General features: G+C 53.7%; 1 protein-coding gene across 2 annotated transcripts in view; it reads right to left on the bottom strand.

Annotated features, from left to right (window-relative positions):
• Positions 1 to 695: 695 nt before the first annotated feature.
• PPP1R10 (protein phosphatase 1 regulatory subunit 10) overlaps positions 696 to 25,501 on the bottom strand; it is a 38,585-nt gene continuing 13,779 nt past the window's right edge. For both annotated transcript variants that reach the window (XM_032976476.2, XM_076053002.1), the window contains exons 2-19: positions 21,982 to 22,104; positions 20,938 to 21,024; positions 19,218 to 19,353; positions 16,408 to 16,459; positions 15,725 to 15,808; positions 14,638 to 14,937; positions 14,291 to 14,408; positions 14,029 to 14,132; positions 12,565 to 12,915; positions 11,350 to 11,550; positions 10,717 to 10,835; positions 9,782 to 9,903; positions 9,598 to 9,673; positions 8,491 to 8,958; positions 7,431 to 7,545; positions 6,882 to 6,995; positions 6,061 to 6,435; positions 696 to 5,325 (exon numbers count right to left, since the gene is read on the bottom strand). In XM_032976476.2, coding sequence (XP_032832367.2) covers positions 5,216 to 5,325; positions 6,061 to 6,435; positions 6,882 to 6,995; positions 7,431 to 7,545; positions 8,491 to 8,958; positions 9,598 to 9,673; positions 9,782 to 9,903; positions 10,717 to 10,835; positions 11,350 to 11,550; positions 12,565 to 12,915; positions 14,029 to 14,132; positions 14,291 to 14,408; positions 14,638 to 14,937; positions 15,725 to 15,808; positions 16,408 to 16,459; positions 19,218 to 19,353; positions 20,938 to 21,024; positions 21,982 to 22,088 — 3,039 coding nt within the window. In that variant the 5' untranslated portion in view covers positions 22,089 to 22,104 and the 3' untranslated portion in view covers positions 696 to 5,215. The remainder of the gene's footprint in view (positions 5,326 to 6,060; positions 6,436 to 6,881; positions 6,996 to 7,430; positions 7,546 to 8,490; positions 8,959 to 9,597; positions 9,674 to 9,781; positions 9,904 to 10,716; positions 10,836 to 11,349; positions 11,551 to 12,564; positions 12,916 to 14,028; positions 14,133 to 14,290; positions 14,409 to 14,637; positions 14,938 to 15,724; positions 15,809 to 16,407; positions 16,460 to 19,217; positions 19,354 to 20,937; positions 21,025 to 21,981; positions 22,105 to 25,501) is intronic.

Raw genomic sequence — 25,501 nt, forward strand, 5'->3', positions numbered from 1 at the left:
CAGGTCGATTCAGATCTGCAGCAGAGACGTGGAGAGCTGCGGGGAAGACGTTAACTCCCTCGCCTGGTATGCAGGAGGTCGTGGTTTCGATCCCGACACTTGATGCCTGTTGTATATTTGGAGTTTGCGCGTATCTCTCCACGTGGTCGCGTGGATTTTTCTCCCGGTTCTCCGATTTTTTTCCCTCCTACATTTAGAACCAACGGCACGCGTTTAAGAGTATTTGGTTGCTATAAATTTCACACGCGATAAACCACTTCGTTGAGCCATCATTTGTTCGCTTCAGAAAAAATAAGCTATGTAGCTCGGTGGCCTTTACCTGGTGGAACAAAACGTTTTATTTTTGTTAGCGATTGGCTTAAACTTAGCTATACTTTGCACTCCCGTGGTGTTTTTGTACTGTGCTTGTTGCAACGTTCTGACCCCGTGTGGAAGAAGAGCTTTGTAGCTCGTTTGATTCCTCCTGCAGTACAAATAAATGTTATTAATCGTGACGCACCGTCTGCTTCACTTAGTGAACAGCGACCGTAGGCCATTGCATGCTGGCGTCATGGTCCAAACCTAGAAAAATGACACTGCCCCAATTTACTCTTTTGGGTTCACAAAGCCAAGGCCCTCCCGGAAGAGTCACGGAGACTTGTGTGATCCCCTGGATGAGAGCGTAATAATGATGGTACTTGCGCCACGTGGAAGGAAACGGTCTTGTAGAAATTTTTATTTTTATTTTACACAAACTCTCTCTCGCTTGGTAAAGCTTGTCATACCGGTATGAAACATTCACATGGTAGCACTGTAGCAGTAGTAATAGCGATATCTTACAATAAAACGACAATGAAAACATCTTTCACCCTCAGTCACAAAAGTCAGTGCCCAAAGAATTTCACGGCCCGTTGCATTTTTACAAAGGCAAAATTCCACCACCACCCCCCCCCCCCCCCCCCCTTTATACTTTTTAGACTTACCAACATTCAATAATATTTTACACGATTTGCAGCTAATTTGGCAATGTCGTTTTGAAATAACACTCGGGCCTCCCCCCCCCCCTCATTCTCTGGCTCGGCTTCGGCGTGGCGAACAAGCCGGCTGAAAGCGACGCTCAACTTGAGCCGGCTCCTGGATTTGCACGAGCCAGACCTGAGCCAAGCCTGAGCCAGGCCACGGCTGAGCCCCACGTGCGTCTTTGGAAGTGACCGAGCGCGTTTCGAGGCCGAGCCATGAATAAGAGAGAACAAGGCCCTTGAAAGTTTGAACTTGGATCAAGATGTCACCGTGGCCCAAAGCCGTGGGCGACACCGAATAGCAGCAGAAAGGTTCAGTGCCGCTAATTTGCGGCACTTATTGCCACCGACACTGGGAAGTCTGTGGAAGCTCCGTTGGCATATTCTGTGAAAAAGTTGAATTCCCAAATTTACAGGTGCATACACCGCATCACAAGGCGGGGAAACCCCCATATGTTTGTTTCACTCACGTGTTGTCAATACGCCACCAAGTCCGATTTAAATACCTCTATTCCGGGAAGACAAAACGGGTTGTGTAACAATTGATCCTGACAAGTGTCTTTTGTTGAAATTGTACATTACTTCGAAAAGGTTGAATCGACTCCATTTGATGCCACGTAGCAATTACAAACGTCACGTTAAATGCGCGCGACCGATTCTCATGCGCGCATGTAACGTGACCAACCGAGTCGAATGCCACCAACGGAACCATTGCACACCTTGGAAAGTTTCTTAAATCTCACTGCCTTGGTCGACACGGAAGCGTGCGTGGCCACGCCATTCAATTGATTGGCAGGTAGCGTGCGGTGGGGCAAGGCATGGGGTAATCCCACCGTTTACAAAACTTCTTGCCGGCGTAGAAGAGGAGGCCAAAATATCCTCTTCCAGAGGATGGTCTCGGGAGCTCGGGCAGGTGGGGGCCCTTCTGCCCAGCAGTGGTATGAGCAAGCGTAGAAACTATTGTGTGCTCCGTGAGTCATAACGGTGTGTACGTTGATGTTTCACCACAGGAACCAGGTACAGCATTGTCAACTGCACAGGATGAACAGGCGACGAGCCCCAATAATCTGTGCCACGAAAAAAACTGGATAACTGCTGGGTTCATCTTTACTTGGAATCATCAGTGACTAAATTCTCTGCAACCACAACGGCTGTTCCTGGATTTCCGAATCTACTTGCACGAATATCACCACACACCGCACCTTAAGTCCATTTGTACAAAAAAATATAATATACAGCATCATATTTATATCCTGTGTAAACAATTGTCCTGTCAATATTTGTGCTGGTCTACAGTTGGATAAAGTCTAAGGACATATTTTACATTTTATCCGTACAACCAAGTTCTCAAATCTTTAGACAAATCGACAGTGTTCATTTCGAGCAACGAGGCCAATTGGAATCTCAGCTCGTGCCAACGTGGGCTTTACCTTCGTTAGAGATCATCAGTTTGTAGGGGGGAGGGGGGCAGCTGTCATGTGATACCAGTTCTACCAACAACCTTGCCATGTTTACGACGCCGATGATGTCCGAATAAAGATGAAATCAAAACGCAGTCCACTCATACGGCCGCGTGGTTACAATTCAACTGTCCAATCGGCTGCTACCGATGTCTAGGCTTCACCACCCCCTCGCCCCTGTATTCATGTAGTGAACTCTTAAATATCTTCTCGTGGAATGCATCGCCGTATTCTCTGCATTATAAGAGCCTCCCTGAAGGCACCACCCAACAAAGTTCTACCGATGAAGATACAACTACAGTCACATAAGATATTGGATGCACACATCCCCCCCCCCCACCCAGTTCTCTTTTTTAAATAAAGGGGGGGGGGGGTGTAAAAGAAACGGCCGTCGAAATCCAGAGAATACGGTGTCATTCGGTTTGACCTGCGCACGTACACATTTTTTGTTGCTTGCTACAATCGATCATTTCTTCTCCTTTTAATTAACGGGTGAGGATCCGTTGGCGAGCCGACGGCATCCAAAAGACGGACTCGAGGCTGGTTACGTGCGGCGGAGAGCGAAATGCCTTCCCCCCCCCCCCACCGTCAGCCGTTAACCGTCGGAGACAAGAACCACGGCGTATTTCGGGCGGATGCCAACAACTAAAGAGACGCTTTCCGTGGTTTCACCATATTAGAAAAGTACAAAAAAATCGCCGCGCGTCTCGCGGCTTTCACGACGCACAACGCCGTCAACGACGAACCCTGGCCGCGACAACGCTGGCAGCACGTTTCACAGTTGTTGGTTGTTTTTTTTTACCCTCGCAATATCCTCAAACGATTTCAAAGCCTCTTTTTCAGACAGCTCCGTTGCCGTGTAAACCCATGGACGCGTTTTTTTGCGAGTCGTGCCGCCTGCGTATTAATTGTTCGGCACAACATCCAAATATCTCTGCTCCCGGGCACGTAAGCTCCCGGGGGGGCCGCGTGTGAACGACGCGGCACAATCCGGAATCACACCCGGAGGGCTAAAACCTCGACACGCACTTCTACAGGTGAAAGGAAAGCCGGAGTGCCCGGAGAAAACCCGCCGTGATGACATCGCATCCTTGCCTGCTCATGACATCATCACCTCCCTCTCTCGCTCTCCTACAAAATGGGATCATCGGTGGCGAACCGATTACAAAACCCTCTCTCTGTCCTGCACAGGAGTCTCACGAAAGTGACTTCGTACACGATTCATCGGCCCAGCTCCAAGTCGCCAGTCCTCTTGAATTCTCACCCCGCTTGTAACCACCTAGCACCAGCTGGTTTCTCCTGAGTTCCCGTCTGGTTAAACAAATACAAATCCCTCCGACACAACTACTGATCCCCGCTCACTTGAGTGAGGGGGGGGGGGGGGGTGCTGTGAGGCGGCCAGATTGCAATACATCAAGTGGGGGTTCGTGAACGTATCCGTGCGTACCTCTCAGCGCGTCATCCCCCTCTTATACAAACGCAGTGTTGGGTTTTATCCGGTGCCTTCCCCCTCCCCCCCCCAACGAGAAGCCCAAACTCTTAACTCATGGGATCTATGGCCAAACATCCCAATGTGGCAAGGCCCTCCTGAAAAAACGTAAATCTTTTGAGACACAGTGGACATATCCTGTTCTTATCATCTTGATATTTCGGCGTCGTATCAAAGTAACGGTTTCGTGTCCTCGTGGCACGACTGGGATGGTACGCCTGGCATACCGTTTAAGTGATACACTGTTTATACAAGTAAAAAAATAATATATAATACATTTAAATAAAACACAAATCCGCTCGCGGCAAACTACCGTGACGCCCAACTCGCACTGAAAATGTGGACGAAAGTAACTGTTGCACGTTGTTCAACTCCCACAACTGCCACCGCCACACCCCCAGAAAAACGAAAATTCTCAGAAAATAAGAATAATTACCACGTGCTCTAAGTCTTCAAACAAAAACGGTGACATTTTTTATCTTACAAAACAAAGTGGGCAACGAGACCATCGTCCAAACGCCGTTTTTGCCAACCCCGCTCGGCGTATCTCACGCTGAAAATGAATGAACGTGGAGTTCGTTTTGCTGCCGTGTTCGTTCGCGCGGGAATCCAATCTCCTCCTTTCAGTTTTCGCAAAAGACCGTTCCCGGCCTCAAGCCGGCCGCGGCGTCGACTCCCCCCAAACCCGCTGCAGGACAGGAATCCTGTCCCCGCTCGGGCGGCGTGTCCTGGCGCGTGTCGCACGCAAGACACGTCGGCGCTCTCTCCAAGCGAAACGCGTCGTCGGACGCGGCGCGGTCGAGTGCAACAACCCTTGGTCGGCTCTACCATTGGTCACGGGGGTGAGCAGCATCTCTTCGCGGAGAGCGTGCGTCTGCCGCTTGCGCGTGGCGATCCCCTCTCGAACAACCGTGGCAGGGGCCGCGCGGTTACGACGACGGATTCTTGTCTTTGCAACCGCGCGAGGCGACGGGCGGATGCACGTGGAGCGGCCACCCTCTCAGCCGTGCCGGGACATCCGGTCGCACGTGCGCGCGTCTCTCCGTTCTGTCGAGGTCGATCGCTGTCAAAATTCCCCCCCCACCACCCCACTTTCACCAACCCAGTGATGATGCTGGGAGGTTTTTTTTTTTTAATAGTTTTTGACTTCAAAGTGAGATCCATCGCCACCCCCTCCCCTTCCCCCACAGTTACGTTGGCGCGTGGGGGGGTCGCGGGCGGGGGGGGGTTGAGTACGAGTAGGGCACCCCGGGATGGTTTCGCATCGGTCAGGGCAGCGGAGGTCCGTTGACGCCCGGATGGTAAAACCCGCACATGTTCTCGTAGCGGCAGCCGCCCTTCATCATGAAGTGCCTGCACATCGGCCTCTTGGACATGTCTGCGGGGGTGGGCGGGGGAGCAAAGAAGAGAGAGGGGCGAGGCGGAAGTGCGTGCCAGATTAGGACGAGTCCGACGGCGGCGCGCGTGCCGGCTGGGGGTCGTGCCGTACACAGTTGGTAGGAGCGGCAGTTTGTCTACCACGTGGTACCAGTAGGCTTTGGCGACCGACGTTGTTCCATAATAGCGTTATGCGTGTCGAGCTTCTTTCGCACCGTACGCAGCCAACCGCGCTCATCGGAGGTGCGGTAGCCCCGACTTGGAAGATGTGATGCGTCTTTAAATGCCAATTACAAACATGTGATTGGCATCTAAATTACTCAGAACACGGTTATAATGGGCCAATTTGCATCTACAGTCCATACATTACACTCCGGTATGCTGTCCACTGAATGTATAGAGTAGAATCCCTTTTAATGACCACCCCTGTTTACGACTAATCGCTTAACGACGGGCCTCCATAGAGCCCAATGTGTTCGCTGACCAAACATTCCCCTGTGAACGACGGGCTGTTTGTGGGTACAGTAAATATTCATTAATGCGTTGATTAACCACGTTTCTTTTAATAAAATGCATTGTTGTTAGTATCGTTATGTATTCATATTTTGCTCAACGACCAAATCGCTTAACGACGGGTTTCGTGGAAGCAATCGCCGTCGTTAAGAAAGGCCTCCACCGTACGTATTATATTTTTTTACCCCCCATCGGCCCAGCCGCGTGCCGATCCGCCGCTCACCTCCACCGTTGTTGTGCCCACGTCCACCGCGACCCGTCCTGTACCCGCCACCTCCTCCCGACCGCCCTCCTCCGCCCCCTCCCCCCGATCCTCCCCGTCCCATCCTCCCCCCGCCGCCGCCCCCAGACTGCATGAAGGGCGGACGGCCACCGCCGCCTCTCATCCCCTCATTCCCAGAATCCCAGTACTCCTCATTGCCCCCTCCACCGTTTCCGCCACCACCGCCGCTGTTGTTGTTATGCTGCTGCTGTTGCTGCTGCTGCTGCTGTTGTTGCTGCTGCTGCTGTTGCTGCTGCTGCGTCTGGGTTGGCGGAGGGGGGATGTTGATGGGAGGTGGGGGGCCCATCATGTGTGTGCCTGGCGGAGGGACCCCCACTGCGGAAGAGAGGCAGAGAGAGAGGGGAGGAGGAGTGCAAAGGACAGTGGGAGTATTAAACGCGAGTCATTAATGGCCTTGAATATGTACGTACGTATGTTGAACTTCTGTACGTGGCGAATCGTGCTAATCGGAGGTGCGGTGCTGAGTCTATGGGCAGGCAGTGTTGAGTCTATGGGCAGGCAGTGTTGAGTCTATGGGCAGTGTTGAGTGTATGGGCAGTGTTGAGTGTATGGGCAGTGTTGAGTCTATGGGCAGTGTTGAGTGTATGGGCAGTGTTGAGTGTATGGGCAGTATGTATGTTGCATTTCTTTCATACCGTACGTAGACAATTGTGTTAATCGGAGGTGCGAGTGAAGGCGCTCTATAAATATTATATGAGATAAGATAACAAGATGATGGTGATGGTGGCGATGATGATGATGATGATGATGTTCTCACTCACCTGGGAATGGCGGTCGCACTCCGGGCTGGAATCCCATCCCGTTGGCCATCCCCATGGGGAACTGCATCCCGTTGTGGTGCATCATGGGAGGGCCGCCCTGCATCGGCACCGGGCCTGCACACGCACAGCATCGTGGGTAAGACAGGTGAGAATCTGCAGGATCGAGCAGTGGTGTGCTTCCGTAGAAAATATATCAACGTGTGTTTAGAGTATTTTGCTGCCATAAATGCCCACGTGATAAGCCACTTCGTTGAACCTTCATTTGCATGTACGTATATTGAAATTCTTTCGCACCGTACGTGGCCAACCGCGCTAATCGGAGGTGCGTGGGAAGGACAACACAAATTAAAACACAAAAAGCAGTCCTAAAGCAATCAAGTTTATTTGTGATATCCAGTGAAAAAGAGCTACGTAGCTCAGTGGGGCCCTTTACGTGGTAAAATACAAAATCATTTTAAGTAATTTAGCGGGAGAGACGGTATCGTCGTGAACGCGGGCGGGGTGGGGGTGGGGGGAGGAGGCAGTGGCGACTCGGGAGACGATGCTCACCGGGGGGTGGCGGCAGCTGGTTCTGCAGCGGTGCCAGCATTTGCTTGATTTTCTCGGTGAACTCGGGCTGCTTCAGGAGCTCCTCGGACAGCTGCTGGTGCTGCTGCTGGTTCCCCTGCGAGGAGACGGAACGGCGTCCCGCGGCGTCACCCGTCGGTAATCGGCGCGCGTCGCGAGCGCCGCCACTCCAGGTGGCGCCGCGGTGGCTAGGAGATGTTGACTCCCTCGACCGGTATATAAACGAGGTTGTGGGTTTGACCCACACGCGGCCGCGTGGATTTTTCCCCGGGTGTTCCGGTTTTTCCCCTCCCACATTTAGAATCAACGTCACGTGTTTAAGAGTATTTGGCTGCTATACATTTCCACGTGGTGATGATGATGATGATGATAAGCCACTTCGCTGAGCTATTATTTGTGGGCAGGTTGCTTCTGAAAAAGAGCTACATTGCTCAGCGAGGCCTTTCCTGGTAAAACACAAAGTTTTGCTTCACGTTCCCAAACTGCACTCCTATGGAGTTTTCCCATATAGGGAGCGTGTGAAAAAAAGCTTCGCATCCAGTAGATATATTCTTAACGAGCACCCCTATTAACGGCTAAACAACGGGCCTCTGTACAGCCCAGTGTGGTCGCTTACTGATCATTCCCTCTGTTAACGGCGGGCTATTGTAGGTATAGTCAATTTTAAAGCATTTATTAACAGTGTTTTTGTTACATTGTGTTTATGTTAGTAATATCTTTATATGTTAATATCCATTGTTTAAATATGATAAAGTACAGTTTTACTGGGTGAAAAAGTGGGTAACTTTCGATGCCATCGGAACAAATTAGGCCTTCAACATGCACTTCTCCTATACTCGCTTAACGACCAAATCGCTTAACGACCGGTTTCGTGGAACCAATCACCGTTGTTAAGAGGGCTTCTCTCCTCACCGGTTTCCTCGTTTCATCTCCGCGTCTACCCGTGTGCTCGCGCACGCCCGCGGGCATACCCCCCCCTCGCCCCCACCCCCCCCTCGCCCCCACCCCCCCCTCGCCCCCTCGCCCCCCCCGCCCCGCTCACCATGAGAGACGACAGCAGCTCCTGCACGCCCTTCAGCGCCACGTCGGCCGACATCCCCGGCGGCGGCACCCCCATGGGCGGCGGCATCGCCATCCCGGGCGGCATCATCGGTGGGGGCGGCACCATCGGGGGCGGCGGCGGCGCCATGGGGGGCGGCAACATGGCCGGCCCCGCCGGACCCCCCGCCTTCGCCGCCATGCCGCTGACCAGGTTGGCGAGGACGGGCGGCAGTTTGGGGGGCGCCCCCCCGACGCCGAGACCGCCGGGAGACCCCCCTCCGAGGGCGACGATGCCGCCGTCCAGGCCCATGAGGTTGGCGAGGATGGGGGGCAGGCTGGAGACGGAGCCGTCGAGCGGAAGCTGCGCGGCGATCGCCGGATGCTGCTGCTGCTGCTGCTGCAGCAGCGCGGGAGTGGCGCTGGCGGGAAGCTGCCCGTCGGGCGTGGTGGAGCTCTCAAGCGCCGATGCCTTCGGAGGAAGGGGGGAGGGGATGGAAGGAGCATCTATGGCAGCGTTCTTCACTCATTTTCAGATGGGGGGGGGGGGGGGGGGTGTGGGGGTGGGGGGGGAGCACTTTCGCTGCGAAGACATCATCATCATCATCAGTGTGACGACCGCCCGCGCCATTTGAAGCCATTGGGGGTTTGACAGCAGCACCATGATGATGATGATGACGGGGGGGGGGGGGGGGGGGTGTATTTGAATTTGATCGGGGGTGCCGCACGTCAGGGACCGCACTAAAGGCCACCACATGTGGGGGGGGGGGGGGGGGGCCGAGAAAGAGTGGGGGGAGTGACTTGTCAAGATTCCGTGTGCAGTATAAGGGGGAGGGGGGAGGGGTCACAAGTCACGTGTCAATTATAGGTTTTTTTTTTGGTGTCGTCTGTATCCAGAATCAGAATCCTAATCTAGACTGGAGGAAGAATGCGATGAGGCCACTAAGCTATTTTCCACCGATGTCCAGTAAGGGGCGCACGGTGGTCACAATGTTACGTTTGCACCGTCTCCTCCGTCCAGTTTGGCATCATGTCTCCCCCGGAGGGCCCGTCGTTATCGTCGAGCGGTCTCTGTCGGGCGCCGGGCAACGCCGCTCGTCACTGCACTCACGTCCTCCAGAGGGATGAGCTTGGGCTGTCGGCCTTCGTACGGCTCGGGGTCCGGCTCGTGAGGGTTGTCCGGCACGCTGTACACACGCACACACGACGATTAATACACCGGTCCTTTGAGTCAAAGTTCCAGGGTGGTCGTGGTGGTGGTGGCGAGGGTGGCGAGGGTGGCGAGGTAAACTCACCTGTCCTTGGTGAGGAAGAGCTCTTGCAGGACGCTCATCTCGCGCTCCTGCTGGACACGCTTCTCCAGGCTGCCCGTGCCAAACTCCGGCAAGACCACGTCCAGCAGACGCGGACGCACCCACTGTGACCACAGCGTCCACGCTCGTCAATAACCACCAACAACAGCCAACAACAACAACAACCGCCAACAACCACGCTCAACCACTAACCCAGTCTATGGGCAGTGTTGAGTCTATGGGCAGTGTTGAGTCTATGGGCAGTGTTGAGTCTATGGGCAGTGTTGAGTCTATGGGCAGTGTTGAGTCTATGGGCAGTGTTGAGTCTATGGGCAGTGTTGAGTCTATGGGCAGTGTTGAGTCTATGGGCAGTGTTGAGTCTATGGGCAGTGTTGAGTCTATGGGTAGTGTTGAGTCTATGGGCAGTGTTAAGTCTATGGACAGTATATTCTTGGTTCTCTCAGTAAAGTCACGTAGAAGGGAAACAATAAAATAATAAGAACCAACAATATGAATCCCTGCAGTCATGAAAGCTTTAAATCAAAATCTATGGGTAGTGTTGAGTCTATGGGTATTGTTGAGTCTATGGGCAGTGTTGATTCTATGGGCAGTGTTGATTCTATGGGCAGTGTTGAGTCTATGGGCAGTGTTGATTCTATGGGCAGTGTTGATTCTATGGGCAGTGTTGAGTCTATGGGCAGTGTTGATTCTATGGGCAGTGTTGAGTCTATGGGCAGTGTTGATTCTATGGGCAGTGTTGATTCTATGGGCAGTGTTGAGTCTATGGGCAGTGTTGATTCTATGGGCAGTGTTGAGTCTATGGGCAGACCGTATGTACGTTGAACTTCTTTCGCACCGTACGTAGCCAACCGTGCTAATCAGAGGTGCGTGCCATTGCGCGTGCATGTGACTCCCGCGTGCCCTTCCCCATTGCTCACCAGAGTCTTCTCCTCCATGGAGTCGTGGCTGAGTTTTCGCGACGTCTCAAATGCTCTCCTGTCCATCATCATCTCCCGCTTGGCCGCCTCCCCAAAGTCCTTCACCTTGTTCACGTTCACTGCAAGCCACCACGGGGCCGACACGCAACGCGCGGGGGGTTATCGTCGTCGTCATCGTCCTCATCCTCGTCATTGTCACCGTCATCACTGTCGCCGTAATCATCACCGTCGTCGTCACCGCCATCGTCGTCGTCACCATCATCAGTCAACAACATCCACGTCATCGGTGTCAACGTTGTCGTAATCGACATCTTCATCACTGCCATCGTGGTTGGTGGAAGAACCATCGTCTCAGTCGCCAGACGTCTGCGTAATAAACAGTCGTCCTCGCCATCGCTGGCATCGTCAACGTTGCCCCCAACAGTCTACACTGTTGGGGGGGGGGGGGGAATCTGTGTGCGTGTGCGCGTGCGTGCGCGTGCGTGTGTGTGTGTGCGTGTGCGTGCGTGTGTGTGCGTGTGTATGTGTGCGTGTGTGTGTGTGCGCGTGCGCGTGCGTGTGTGTGCGTGTGTGTGCGCGTGCGTGCGTGCGTGTGCGTGTGTGTGCGTGTGCGTGCGTGTGCCCGCGTTGTACCTCTCTCCATCTCGTCCAGCTCAAAGTAGAAGACGTCCCGCAGCCTCGCGTCTTCGGGCCACCACACCGTCTTGCGCTTCTTGCCCTTTTTCGTCCGGTCGACGGGCGCCGCCGCCGCCGCCGCCGCCGCAGCCGCCGCCGCCACCGCCGGATCGGCCGCCGGAGCCTCCGGCGCCGGCTCCGTGCCTTCGAGCTGCGGCTCTGCGGCGGTGGAGAAGAGGAGGAGGAGGGAGAGGGAAAACAATTATCGCGTGACCGAATTATATTTTTTCGAAAACGCTCAACAATGCGCTCGCCACAAATGGACGGCACAGTGACCTCGCCGATCTCCGGACCATCCCCGCGGCAGCAGCGGGCGGCGTTTGGATAACCATCGAACAAAGACGGTGATCACCGCGTCGCGCGCTTTCAGATGCGCTTCTGCGGCCGTCTGGAACGCTCTTCCCTTCCGATATTAGGAATCGACTGGGAGCTATGCACTTTTAAATCATCATCGTCTAGATTGACAAACTCATTTCTTTAGAACTGCTTTCTGTGTTTAGTTTGTTGTCCACCCCCCCCCCCCCGCACACCTGCGATTAGCGCGGTTGGCTACGTACGATTCCAAGGCATTTCAACATACACACACTACAGTCTCCAACATTTTATTGCCGGTGTTATTATTGCCGTTATTTATCACGTTTTGTCAGCAACAACCGAGGAACGTCTCAAATATAGATAGGCTAACCGCTGCACTCTCGAATGGGGATTGTCTTTTATTAAGAGATTATTATTACTATCATCACCGTCTATCCAGAAATGCCTCGCCGAGTCTCAAGACTCTTTGTTCGGGAGGGTCCTGCCAGGTTTCACACAGTCGGAGGCGACGCGATCCCAAAGGGGTAAAATCGAGGTAAGTGTTTCTGTTGTCCGCTCTGGCAGGGTGTTTGGCCAATACCGACGGTTGCATTGCGTCCAGGAGGAACCCCACGCAAGAAGAAGATGATCGTGGGGGGGGGAGAGGAAACTCGGGGAAGGCGTCGCCCCAGCCGGGTAATGAACCCACAATCCTTCTCGCCGTGAGGCACGAGCGGCCGTCACGAGAATTATCGCGACCCCCCCTCTGCCTCCCTCGCCTCCCCGCACCCCCGGCCGCGACAAGACAGGCGGACGGACGGAACAGGGCCCCCGCCCTCCTCGCGCGTTAACGCCGTCGACCCGACCGCTCGCCCTTACCAAAGTCCATCGGCTCCCCGTCCGGCTCTCCTTGCGCGGGCGCCACCGCAGCAGCGGCAGCCGGAGCCGCCGGAGCCGCCGGCGCGGGGACGACGCCGTTAGCCTCGGCGGCTGCGGCGCCGCCGGTGGCTCCCGGTTCCCCCTCCGACCCCGCAGCGGCGGCTCCGGCGGTGGTGCCGGACGCCCCCGAAGTAGGCGAGGCCGGGTTGGAGGGCACGTCGGACTTGCCGCAGGCGTCCAGCGGGTTGGACTTGGCGCTGGTGGGCGAGGAGCTCTTCCGCTTCTTCTTGATCTTCACGCCGAGCACCGGAGCCGAGTTCAGGGCCTCCATGAAGCCCAGGCTCTCGATGGCTGCCGATTCACAAATGTCACCGGTCACGCTTGTTGTTGTTGTCGTTGTTGTTATCGTTGCGCTAGTATGCATGCGTGTATGTACGTATGTATGCATGCTGAACTTCTTTCGCACTACCGTACGTAGCCAAAAGTTTACCCAGGAGAGCCTCAAAGTCTCAAGACTCTTAGGAGGGTCCTGCCAAGTGTTAATAGTAGTGGCGAGGGGGGGGGGGGTGGTGGGTGATGCTGCTGGTGCTGTGTAATCACAACTAAGTCATTTTGCAGGGACATTTTTCAGCAGTGGGGATGATGTTTTGGGGCCAACACCGCTTACATTTGTGTTGAAGTTTTTTTTTGGTTTGCAATTGGAGGAAACCCGCACAGAACAGGGGGAAGAACATACGATGATCCACACAGAAATGCCTCGGGTGAGATTCGAACCCAGGCCCTTCTTGCTGCGAGGCACAACTGTTACCACTACGCAACCTGGCAGCCTGCACAGTAAATGATTGCTATAATTTTTATGACTGCTGAAGGGACCATAGGGTTAGCGGGGTTGGGGGCACGTGGGTCAGAGGTCAGATGGCTGAGCCGGCACAGCCGAGATCCCTGGGTTCCAATCCGGGTTCAGCCGCCCAACCACAGCGATGACACCGGGGGGGGGGGGTCCTCAAGTGCAGCGAGCCAATGGTCTCGGACCTCCAAGCCGCTCGTTACACACACACAAAGTCCTTGCTACAAATGGACCGCGACGATACCTCGCCGATCTCGTCAAGGAGCGCTTCTGCGGCCGTCTGGAACGCTCTTCCTTCCGATATTCGGAAGCCACTCGGAGCTGTGCATGATGATGATGATGATTTTAAATCATCTAGATTGAGAACTAATTTCTTTAGAACTGCTTTTGTGTTTTAGTATGTTGTCCATCCCCCCACACATCCAATTAGTGCGGTTGGCTACATAGATGGTGCGAAAGAAGTTCAATATACACCCAGCCAACTCAAAGCCCGTGTCTTAGTGTCTCCATCTGTCCGTCTGTGTCTCAGCGTCCGCGCCCTCGTGTCTTTGTCTGCAGACCCCCCAGTTGATCTCCCGTCGTGTGTCCGTATGCATGACAGCGGTGTGGAGACTCACGTTGTGCGGGGATTATCTTCACTTTGATCTCCTTGTTGCTGTTGGGGTTCATGTTCAGGGGTTTGTATTTCTTCTCTGGGGGTGCCGAGCCCATGCTCACGGGGCTACACACACACACACACGCGCGTAAAGGCGAGATTAATACAGCCCCCAAAACATTCAACGTCACTCACTCACTTAACTCTTGAACCCCTTCACTCAGCCGCCCACTCCTTCACCCAAACACCCACCCCACCCACGCTCCCTTCCCTCCGGCCCTCACCTCTGCCGCTTGATCGTTATGCTCGGCGGGACCTTGGTGGTGCTCGGCTGCTTCTCCGCGACGGCCACCGTCGCCGTCTTCTTGATCTGGGACGGGAGTGGAGCCTCCTCCTCGAGGCCTGGAGCACGACAACCCGCGGAGGCAGCGTCCGCCACGTTAGCACTGCCGGTCTGGTGCGAGCGCGCGCGCACGCACTCGTGGTGCGGGCTGAGGATGCGCGTGTCTGAAAGTGTGCGAGTGCTTCTGTGTACGTGTGTGTGTGTACGTGTGTGTGTACGTGCGTGCGTGTGTGTACGTGCGTGCGTGTGTGTGTACATGCGTGCGTACGTGTACCGCGCGTGCGTTACCGGTGGAACGGAAGCGAGCGTGTGACGGTGCGACCGTGCGCGCCGATTTCGGCTTCTCTCGCCGTTCCAGCTGCACGATGGCGCGCGGCTCCGCCGTCTTCTTCTCCACCGCGGGACTGCCGCTACTGCCGCCACTGCCGCTACTGCTGGCGTTGCTGGTGGTGCTGCCGGCACTGCTGACGGCGCTGCCGGCGCTGCTGCCGGCGCTGCTGACGGCATTGCTGGCGGCAATGGCAGCGCCGCCGGTTGGCACCGTCGCGGCAACGCCGTCTTCTTTCCTCCTCTTCTTCTCCGGCCTTTCTGCTCACGGCACAGCGCGCACGGCAGCGCCAAAACACATCGCTGTCATCACGGTCCACGGGTGGAGATAGGGCGCAAGTAGTCGCAGGTGTGCACTGCACATTGCGCCATTTGCTTCCACTTTCCTCTCTGTCTAGTAGTGCCAATATGCGTCCAAGTGGCTGGCCAACATCTTCCTGGCACACACCAATCTCTCATGATGGTCGTCGTTGTCAAGCCATGACTCTGTTAAAGAGTCTTCCTCTCTTTCCGGTTCCTTCCATTCTTCCTCCGAACGCCACACTTTTCATTCCCCCGCTGTTGTCCATCCTACTACTACGTGTGTCCAAAGAGTGCCAGTTTCCTTTCTTATCACTGCCTGCATTATCATCATCAGCTCTTCTTTTATGTGCCACTTTTTTTTACTTCTACACCAAAACACAAGGCCACCAAAAAGTCGCCAATCTCCCGGTTTAGCCGAGACAGTCCCCCCCACCCCAAGTGATTTCACAAAGTCTGGCCCGGTGTACACCTCCCCCCAGTGTACCCCGCCACCCAGAGGACGTCTGTGAAATAGAGCTTCATAGACCATCGGACTCCTCTAGTATAAATAAAATATTTCGATTCACAAAAGGGCCTTACCTGGTAAAATAATTGTTAAAAGTAGTCTATAGATTTAGAACCCGCACAGCTGTCCCCCGTTACATTCCGCGTGTGCGCGTGTTCTTACCTGGTAAAATAGTAAAAAATAGTTTATAGATTCGGTATCCGCACGGCAACCCCAGGCACGAGCCGTGCGTGTTCTTACCTGGCACGGGAGCGTTGGCCGCGCTCTGCGAGCGGATGACCGTCATCCAGCCGTTCACCAGCGACGTCGCCACCTCTCTGAGCTCTAAGAACGCACACGCACGGACGACGTGTTACAACGCAGCCATCGCACGCGCTGGTGGGGGAGGGGGGGACACGCTCGCTCTCCGCAGGGAGTTGCTTTCTCATCATGGGACCTCCCTTGCCAGGTATCAAAATATAAGAATAGCTTTTACCCTTTCTGGAGCTGTGTTAAGATATTCAAAACACCAAACAGAAAACCTTTTGCAAGTAATCATGTACGCATTAACCACTCGTATACTTCAGTTACAGACACATTCATTGAGTTCTGTCCCTTAATATTTGTTTAAACCCCGAGGGAGCTGGGCTGGACCAAAATAAAAAAAAATCAAACCGAATTTCTTCGCGCGGTCTTCATTGGCGGCGGTGCAGAAAACGTCACAATAACGAGCGGCAGGACAGCCGGGTATAATCACGCGTGGCTTAATCCTCGAATCGAACCCGGGCTTTCAGAGGCGCCGGCCCGCTGCCCTAATAACGCACCACCGACAAGGTAGGGCGCCAGGGCACCATCCCTCCTCTCGTTAAGACCACGGGAGAGGCTTCCCCGGGGGCACTTGCGGGCCCCTACCGATGCGTGGACTCCCGCACGACTCTGCTCACCTTCACTGTCCGCAAACTTGCTCAGCTGTTTCACCATCTTGGCCGTGTTGTTCTGCAGGTGGGGGCGAGGGGGGGAAAATAAATAATAAAATACGACGAGAAGCAATAATCATCATACGTACGCAACGTAGATTCTTCCGACGCGCGTTTGTGCTCGGGAGCGTAGCACCGCCGACCGCGACGTCGCATTATTTTCAGGGTGCTTCAAAAAAAATGTTTACGCTTCCTAAAAATTTGCAACAACACCGCGAGAAATGAGCCTGCCTCCGGACTCCTGGAGACCGGATGGAGAAGACTGCATGCATGCGTTGACAATGATGGTGAACAAGTTGTAGAACTATTCGACTCTGTGAAGCTATTAACATACATTTGTGGAAGAACTACTGGACATCTGCGGAATTAACTACTGCACCATCTGTGGAAGAGAGCTTCACACAGCTCATCGGATTCCTCCAGATATAAACAAAAGATTCCGATGCTGATGTGAAATCCGCACGGAGAATTCCCCGGCTCCTGCCCCGCAAACGGCACCGAGCAGGAAAAACCGGAGGACGAGAGACGTGACGAGAGACGTGACGAGAGACGTGACGAGAGACGTGACGAGAGACGTGACGAGAGACGTGAGACGTGACGAGAGATGTGACGAGAGACGTGACGAGAGACGTGACGAGAGACGTGACGAGAGACGCGACGAGAGACGTGACGAGAGACGTGACGAGAGACGTGACGAGAGACGTGACGAGAGACGTGACGAGAGACGTGACGAGAGACGTGACGAGAGACGTGACGAGAGACGTGACGAGAGACGTGACGAGAGACGTGACGGCGTGACGAGAGACGTGACGAGAGACGTGACGAGAGACGTGACGAGAGACGTGACGAGAGACGAGACGAGAGACGTGACGAGAGACGTGACGAGAGACGCGACGAGAGACGTGACGAGAGACGCGACGAGAGACGTGACGAGAGACGTGACGAGAGACGTGACGAGAGACGCGACGAGAGACGTGACGAGAGACGTGACGAGAGACGTGACGAGAGACGAGAGACGTGACGAGAGACGCGACGAGAGACGCGACGAGAGACGTGACGAGAGACGTGACGAGAGACGTGACGAGAGACGTGACGAGAGACGTGACGAGAGACGTGACGAGAGACGTGACGAGAGACGAGAGACGTGACGAGAGACGAGAGACGTGACGAGAGACGTGACGAGAGACGTGACGAGAGACGTGACGAGAGACGTGACGAGAGACGAGAGACGTGACGAGAGACGTGACGAGAGACGTGACGAGAGACGTGACGAGAGACGTGACGAGAGACGTGACGAGAGACGTGACGAGAGACGAGAGACGTGACGAGAGACGTGACGAGAGATGTGACGAGAGACGTGACGAGAGACGTGACGAGAGACGTGACGAGAGACGTGACGAGAGAGGCGTGACGAGAGACGTGACGAGAGACGTGACGAGAGACGTGACGAGAGACGTGACGAGAGACGAGAGACGTGACGAGAGACGTGACGAGAGATGTGACGAGAGACGTGACGAGAGACGTGGCGAGAGACGTGACGAGAGACGTGACGAGAGACGTGACGGCGTGACGAGAGACGTGACGAGAGACGCGACGAGAGACGTGACGAGGGACGTGACGAGAGACGTGACGAGAGACGTGACGAGAGACGAGAGACGTGACGAGAGACGTGACGAGAGACGAGACGAGAGACGTGACGAGAGACGTGACGAGAGACGTGACGAGAGACGTGACGAGAGACGAGAGACGTGACGAGAGACGTGACGAGAGACGTGACGAGAGACGTGACGAGAGACGAGAGACGTGACGAGAGACGTGACGAGAGACGTGACGAGAGACGTGACGAGAGACGTGACGAGAGACGTGACGAGAGACGTGACGAGAGACGTGACGAGAGACGTGACGAGAGACGTGACGAGAGACGTGACGAGAGACGAGAGACGTGACGAGAGACGTGACGAGAGACGTGACGAGAGACGTGACGAGAGACGTGACGAGAGACGCGACGAGAGACGTGACGAGAGACGTGACGAGAGACGTGACGAGAGACGTGACGAGAGACGCGACGAGAGACGTGACGAGAGACGTGACGAGAGACGTGACGAGAGACGTGACGAGAGACGTGACGAGAGACGTGACGAGGGACGTGACGAGAGACGTGACGAGAGACGTGACGAGAGACGTGACGAGAGACGTGACGAGGGACGTGACGAGAGACGTGACGAGAGACGTGACGAGAGACGAGAGACGTGACGAGAGACGTGACGAGAGACGTGACGAGAGACGTGACGAGAGGCGTGACGAGAGACGTGACGAGAGACGTGACGAGAGACGTGACGAGAGACGTGACGAGAGACGAGAGACGTGACGAGAGACGTGACGAGAGACGTGACGAGAGACGTGACGAGAGGCGTGACGAGAGACGTGACGAGAGACGTGACGAGAGACGTGACGAGAGACGTGACGAGAGACGTGACGAGAGACGTGACGAGAGACGTGACGAGAGACGCGACGAGAGACGTGACGAGAGACGTGACGAGAGACGTGACGAGAGACGTGACGAGAGACGAGAGACGTGACGAGAGACGTGACGAGAGACGTGACGAGAGGCGTGACGAGAGACGTGACGAGAGACGTGACGAGAGACGTGACGAGAGACGTGACGAGAGACGTGACGAGCCGACGGCAACTCGGAGAGCTCCGCGCTGCCGCGATAACGCGGCGGTGGCACGGAGATTGGGGGGGGGGGAGCGAGCGAGCGAGCGAGCGAGGTTTACCTGCTTGAGGTGGTGAACGGACAGCGGCAGCCTCTTGAGCGTTACAAGGATTTGCAGCATGAGCGCAATGTTGTTGGAGTTCTTGGCCTGTCCCAGCCAAGAGTTGAGCAGCTTGTAGCCGCCCATGTTGATGAACCTGCGCGGGTGGTGGCGGTGGCCAAGGACACGAAGATAAAGATCCCCCATATAACCTTAACAGACTGTTGGGGCAAGTGCTGTTTTGGCGAGCACCTATGAAGGCCAGTATGGCGAATGCAAGGATGGCGAGGTCAGCACCAGAGACAAAGATCCCACGTTTAGCGAAAACTTACAAAGGCCGTCCATAAGAGGTTTTTTTGGGATCGCGTAAATATATAAATGTCGTTAAAACCCGCCACCATCCGACACAGCCAACAAGTAAGGGTTGTCACATAATCAGAACGTGCCAATTACGTGACAAGCCTTCCTAGTTGGCTGTGTCGGGTGGTGGCGGGTTTTAACGACACATTGATATATTTACGCAATCCAACGCAAAAAACCTCTTATGGATGATATTGGTCGCGAAAGCTTACATGTGAAAACTATGAAGGCCGGCTCGGCGCACGAGGGGATGGGTGGCCAACACCACGCCCGGCATCCTGTCTCCCCAGAGGTCATGTTTGCTATAAACCGCACCAGGTACTCATTTGAGGCTGAGTCCACCTAGGGGAGGCCCAGAACCGGTTCAGACAATCGTTGCCGGTGTTGGCCGCGAGCGGGTATCGAACTCGGCTCGCCGGGTTTGTAGCGCAGTGTCGATATTTCACGCACACAACAACAGGTGGCAATATCAGGCCGAGCGAACCGCGGGGGTGCCCAGGACAGGTTCAGATATCAGGGACAGGCTTCTGGAGTCACTCGCTACCCAAAGTGGGCCATAAGCGTGGCCATGCGGGAAGAGCTCTGCGAGCGTGACCGTCTAAACGTGGCGAACACGCACACGGAAGGGCCCGGCTGTGTGCAGTGACAAGAGACCGGGGCTACAGATCGACCCGGGCATTTGTAAACACACCGGCCACCCCAAGCATAATCATTCATTTTTTTGGGTTAGATCGCGTTAATATAAATGTCGGTAAACCCGCCGTCACCCGACACAGCAAATTAGTAACGTTTGTCACGTAAACAGAACGTGCCAATTCGTTACTAGTGCAGCACTACACCGGTGCGTTGGACAGCATCGCGAAAGCCTACGAGTTAAACACCGGCCCCAAATTCCCCGGTATGGGCAAAAAATGTTTCGTAACATATATATAAATGGTTGCTGTGCGGCAAACTGCGTAGTACCCGTAGCTAGACGTTGCGATGTGATGACGACGTGTTAGCGTGACTTTGCCGTGCGATCTCTCTTCAGGCCCATTTGCGGGATGCGCCCGATGACACGAATGGGGGCAATGACGAGGGATAATCGTGGGGTTGCTGCCGAATATACGGGGGGGGGGGGGCTTAATGCCCAACTTGAGCTATGAAGCGTACACGTTAGGGGTAATAAAATATTTTAAAAAAATAATCTAACAATGATCACATTTACATTCTCCCTACGCAGGCCCCACACTGGCCCTCGCAATGTAACGGCCTCACCAGGCAATTTGACCTACGGACCTGCTGCCCTATTGGGCCAGTCTGGGCCTGGCTGTAAAAGCTACTACTCTGTCTCTTGGTGGGTACTGCTGGACGTGGCCAAGCTACGGACTTGCAGCCTCACCTTGATAGCACGTCCGGTGTTTTCGTCTGCAGGATGATGTTCAAGTAGGTGCATCTGCTCACCAATTTTTTCGCATCTTTCATCAGACTAAAACACGCACGCACGGACGCACGCACGCACACAATAACAAACGCGCAAAACTTAGCAACGGAGATCACGGAGGTGGTCACCACAGGTAGCTGGACATCAAAATCCGAGCTGCACAGAAACCACGTGGGTCTCAGTAACTGCCCTGCTTCACTCATCACACACAAATGCGCTCGCCACAAAAGAACCACACAACGCCTCGCTTGACCTCGTCACGGAGCATAAACTATCGCCACGCCAAACTCCGGTCGTCCGCGCAGCAGCAGCGGCTTTTGGCTAACCGTCTAACGAATACAGCGGTCACGGGCATCGCGGTCGCCACATTTCAGACTGCGCTTCCGCGGCCGTCTGGAACGCTCTTCCTTCCGATATTAAGAAGCCACTGGAGCTATGCACTTTTAAATCTAAATTGAAAACTCATTTCTATAGAATCAACTTCTTTTTATTTTACCACGTAAGGCCCACTGAACTATGTAGCTCTTCTTCAGAAGCGACCTGGCCACAAATGATAGCTCAATGAAGTCGTTTATCACGTGGAAATTTATAGCAGCCAAATACTCAAAACGCGTGTTGATTCTAAATGCGGCGAGAAAAAACAAAAGACCCGGAGCTAAACCGATGTGACCATGGGGAGAGACACGCAAACTCCAAATAAACAGCAGCAGGTGTCAGGGTCGTGATCGAACCCACGACCTCCTGTACAACAGGCGAGGCAGTTAACACCGCCTTTTCGTTATTTAGTTATCCAAAATTGTGTCCGGGCCTCACGCCACGACACGAATCCACTCGCAAAATCTCGCAGAGCAGCTCCGCGAACCCTTCACGTTGGAGAACGGGGGGGGGAACCCACGGGAAGCAGACATCACAGGGCTACATCCGAGGCACCTTTGGACAAACGAACCCCAAAACGGCTACGGGAAGGGGGGGGGGGGGGGTCCTCATTTTTTTTTTACTCACGTGTATATCCTGGCCGCATCTTCGACGCCCTTAATGTCCCCGCCCTTGCCCAGGAAGCAGTCGAGGCCCTTCAGGAGTTCCTTTGGGTCGATGGGACCAGGACCCATGGCTGTGGACCTGTGCCTGGGACACGCGAGGAGGAAGACATCGACGTCAGAGAGCACCACCAACACCACCGCCACCAACCCCAACCCTACCACCAACCCCACTAACCCCAACACCACCGCCATCACCAACCCCACCAAAACCCAATACCGCTGCCACCAAAAACCGCGACGTCGTTTTTCACAACGCAATTCGGTAGCGCACTTGACGCTGATGCGATATTAACGCCGCCGGCTGTTACTCGATTTAATACTTGTTTTTTTTTAAAGGCATGTTTTCAGGTAGGGCGTGATGCGTGCAAATTAAGCCAACAGTAATCTTAAACTTGGATTATAGATTTGCCAATGTTGTTTATTCTCTCCCCGCTGTTACATATCGTTGATGAGCCACATTTTTTTGGATGTCACATTTGGTCCAAATTATTTATCTCGACTTCTTTTGATTTGGCACCCTGAGATACACTGCACAGGAGGCACGGTATAAAGGATTATTGTAATATCAGTTTCCTATTGCTTGGTAATTGTACTTTACTATAGCATCGTTTTTTGTGCTCTGCTGCACCAACAGTAAAAAAATCTTTACAGTATCGCCTCGCTGTTCACGAAACCGCTATCCGCGATATTGGCCATCCGCGAATCGCATCAGGAACTCTACACGACTGCATCGATGGAGAAAGTGATGGTAAAGCGATGGGGAGATGAAGCGATAAGATGCGTGTATTTAATAGCTTATTTACGTATTCATTTAAGGTAATTCATTAAAAATATAGGTCTTCGTAGGCCAATACCACTACCCGCTACATTTGCTATTCACGAGGCATCTCCGGAACGTATCTCTTGTGGGTAACGCCGGAACGATGTACTTTCTAAGAGTTCAGCTGCAGTTTGTTCAACGCAAGGCAACATCGCGGAGCGGTGGAGCAGCGGTTAGCGGACACAAACTACAAACCCGTCGACTCGAGTTCGATTCCCGACCATTGCTAACAAAACAGCGGCGGGTTCAAATTAAAATCTGTCCCGTGCCCCCTCCCCCCAAACATCACCAACCCAGCAGTGACTTGGCACGTGCTCAAGTATCGTCAAACACCTGCCGTGCCCGATACGACGCGGGGAGAACGGCTGGCAAGGGCTGCGAAATCTCACGGTACGGTCACAGGCGATTCAACTTTCACATTCTGCACAGGGGGGCTGCACTAAAATAGCTTTTTGAGTTCGCAATGGCATACTCCTCCAAAAAATATGGAACGTAAATGTTGAAACTTCTTTCACGCCGCACGTAGCCAAAACGCACTAAACCGGAGGTGCGGCCTCACTGGGTTCCCAACCTAATAGTCCTGTGTAAACACGGAGCTCCCCCCGTTGCCGACAAGTAACAACTACTAGGCAGAGTGACCGAGCCCGAAGACGTTACGTTTTCAGCTCCGCAACGGGATGATGCTGAGATGCCATCTTGCGATGCCAACCGCAGGGACATCGTGGCCTAGGCTGGCAAGGCTGAAACATTTTAGGGCTGGGTTTTTGTTGTTGTAAATCGGCACGTATCGGGCAATCCTTGGGTCAATCTGGCTGGCTGGTTTTTCTCTCGGGCCAAGTTCCTAACGGCAACTCAACCTGACACGATAGTTTATATATCAGTTCATTCACAAGGGTTATTGTGCCCACCCTCCCCCGCCTTCCATTGCAGAACGCATTAAAGTTCAATATTTAATGGTTCATCTGCTATTTGGTGCCCACCAATGGAAAAGCGTTAACGCAAATTCTAAACTAATTTGGGTTAATATTCTTAAAATGCAAAGGAATTGTCTCAGGGCCACCAGTGTAAACCTCCAACTGCAAAGCAAATCTCTCGGCTCTTAAAAAAAGGGGTCTTTGCCCGAAACACCAGCCTACGATGCCACACTTGCGTTGCAAGGTAGCGCTAACGTATAGAGGGCGATTGTGTATTTTAATGTATCTGTACATTTGATCGGAGTGATCTCGGCTTTAAATGGCGCACACAAGAGCCCGCAACTTTAATAAATATGCAATAAGGGTAAAACGTTTCACGTGTTTTAAAGTCATGGGAGTCCTGAGTTGTGGTCATTTTATTCACCGTGCCACAGCAGTTCCAATGTAAACATTTTGCTAGGACAGTAATGGTATATGTTTTGTAATTATGGGTTCAGATATCAGGGACAGGCTTCTGGAGTCACTCGCTACCCAAAGTGGGCCATGCAGGAAGGGCTCTGTGAGCCCGGCCACCAGCGAAAGCCGCAGTTCCTTTAACAAACTATTTAGTTATTTACCAGGTAAGGCCCCCCCCCCCCACACCGAGGTGTGTAGCTCTTTTTCAGAAGCGACCTGGCTATCGCAAACGGTAGCTCAACGAAGTGGCTTACTGTCATGTGAAAATTTATAGCAGCAGCCAATTATTCTGAAACGTGTTTCTAATTGTGGAGGGAAAGATACCGGAGGGACCTGGCAATTAAGCCGGGCAAAGCGTGGCACAAAAAAAAACGCCTGATTATATTATTGTATTACTATATTACGGCTACCAGACGCCAGGGAGGCTAAAACTGGGACTGCACGCCCGAGTCAAGAGCTCCTTCCTCCCTCGGCCACGCCCACTCTTACGTAGCCACGCCCATTCAACCGCTAGACCTGGCTAGTGGGAGTGGCGTATTCGAGTAGGCCCTGCCCACTCCTCTTAGCCCCAGCCACCACTCGGGTAACCCCTACGATTTATTACCCACGGGAGGAGCAAGAGCCACTATATTTTTTTAAATGTCACATTTTGTTGGCTTTACTTTAAATTCAGGGGAGGGGGGCTATCTCAAGTGTTATAAATGGTGGAAAGCAAACGCCGTAATACGCAAGTGCACCGGTAATTTTTGCGGTGGCACAAATGTATATTATTTTATATTTCTGGCTTTTTTTTGTTGGCGCTTTGGCCCTCCAAGTACGTACGGCCCTTTGTCAATCCACGACCGGGTGAGGACCTCCCAAAGTTGTACGGGTAATGGGGATCGTTTAACCATACTTCACGCCGGTCAGCGATGATTGGTAGAGGTTGCCAGGACCGGTTCAGGTATCACACACCGATGTTAGCCGTGTTGGGGAACTGAACTTGGGTTGCAGGGTTCTCACGCACACTCGGTTCCGAATTCCCATTTTTGAGTAACTAACGTACGGGAGGATACCAGAGAGCCTGGAGAAACCCATGCCAACAAGGAACAGAACTCGCAAATCTCTACTGAACAGTGGTGGGTAAAACTTACTATGCTGCCTTCTGCTACAGCAGATGCATCACAACACTTGTGGGTAGATGTGCAGTGGAGTAAAAACTAAACTGTTTTTTTTATTTTACCAGGTAAGGCCCACTGAGCTATACACAGCTCTTTTTCAGAAGCGACCTGGCCACAATTTGATAGCTCAAC

The sequence above is a fragment of the Petromyzon marinus genome, chromosome 59 (assembly GCF_048934315.1).
Source record: "Petromyzon marinus isolate PM22_M1 ecotype Great Lakes invasive population chromosome 59, UKy_Petmar_22M1.pri1.0, whole genome shotgun sequence".
Classification (NCBI taxonomy): Eukaryota; Metazoa; Chordata; class Hyperoartia; order Petromyzontiformes; family Petromyzontidae; genus Petromyzon; species Petromyzon marinus.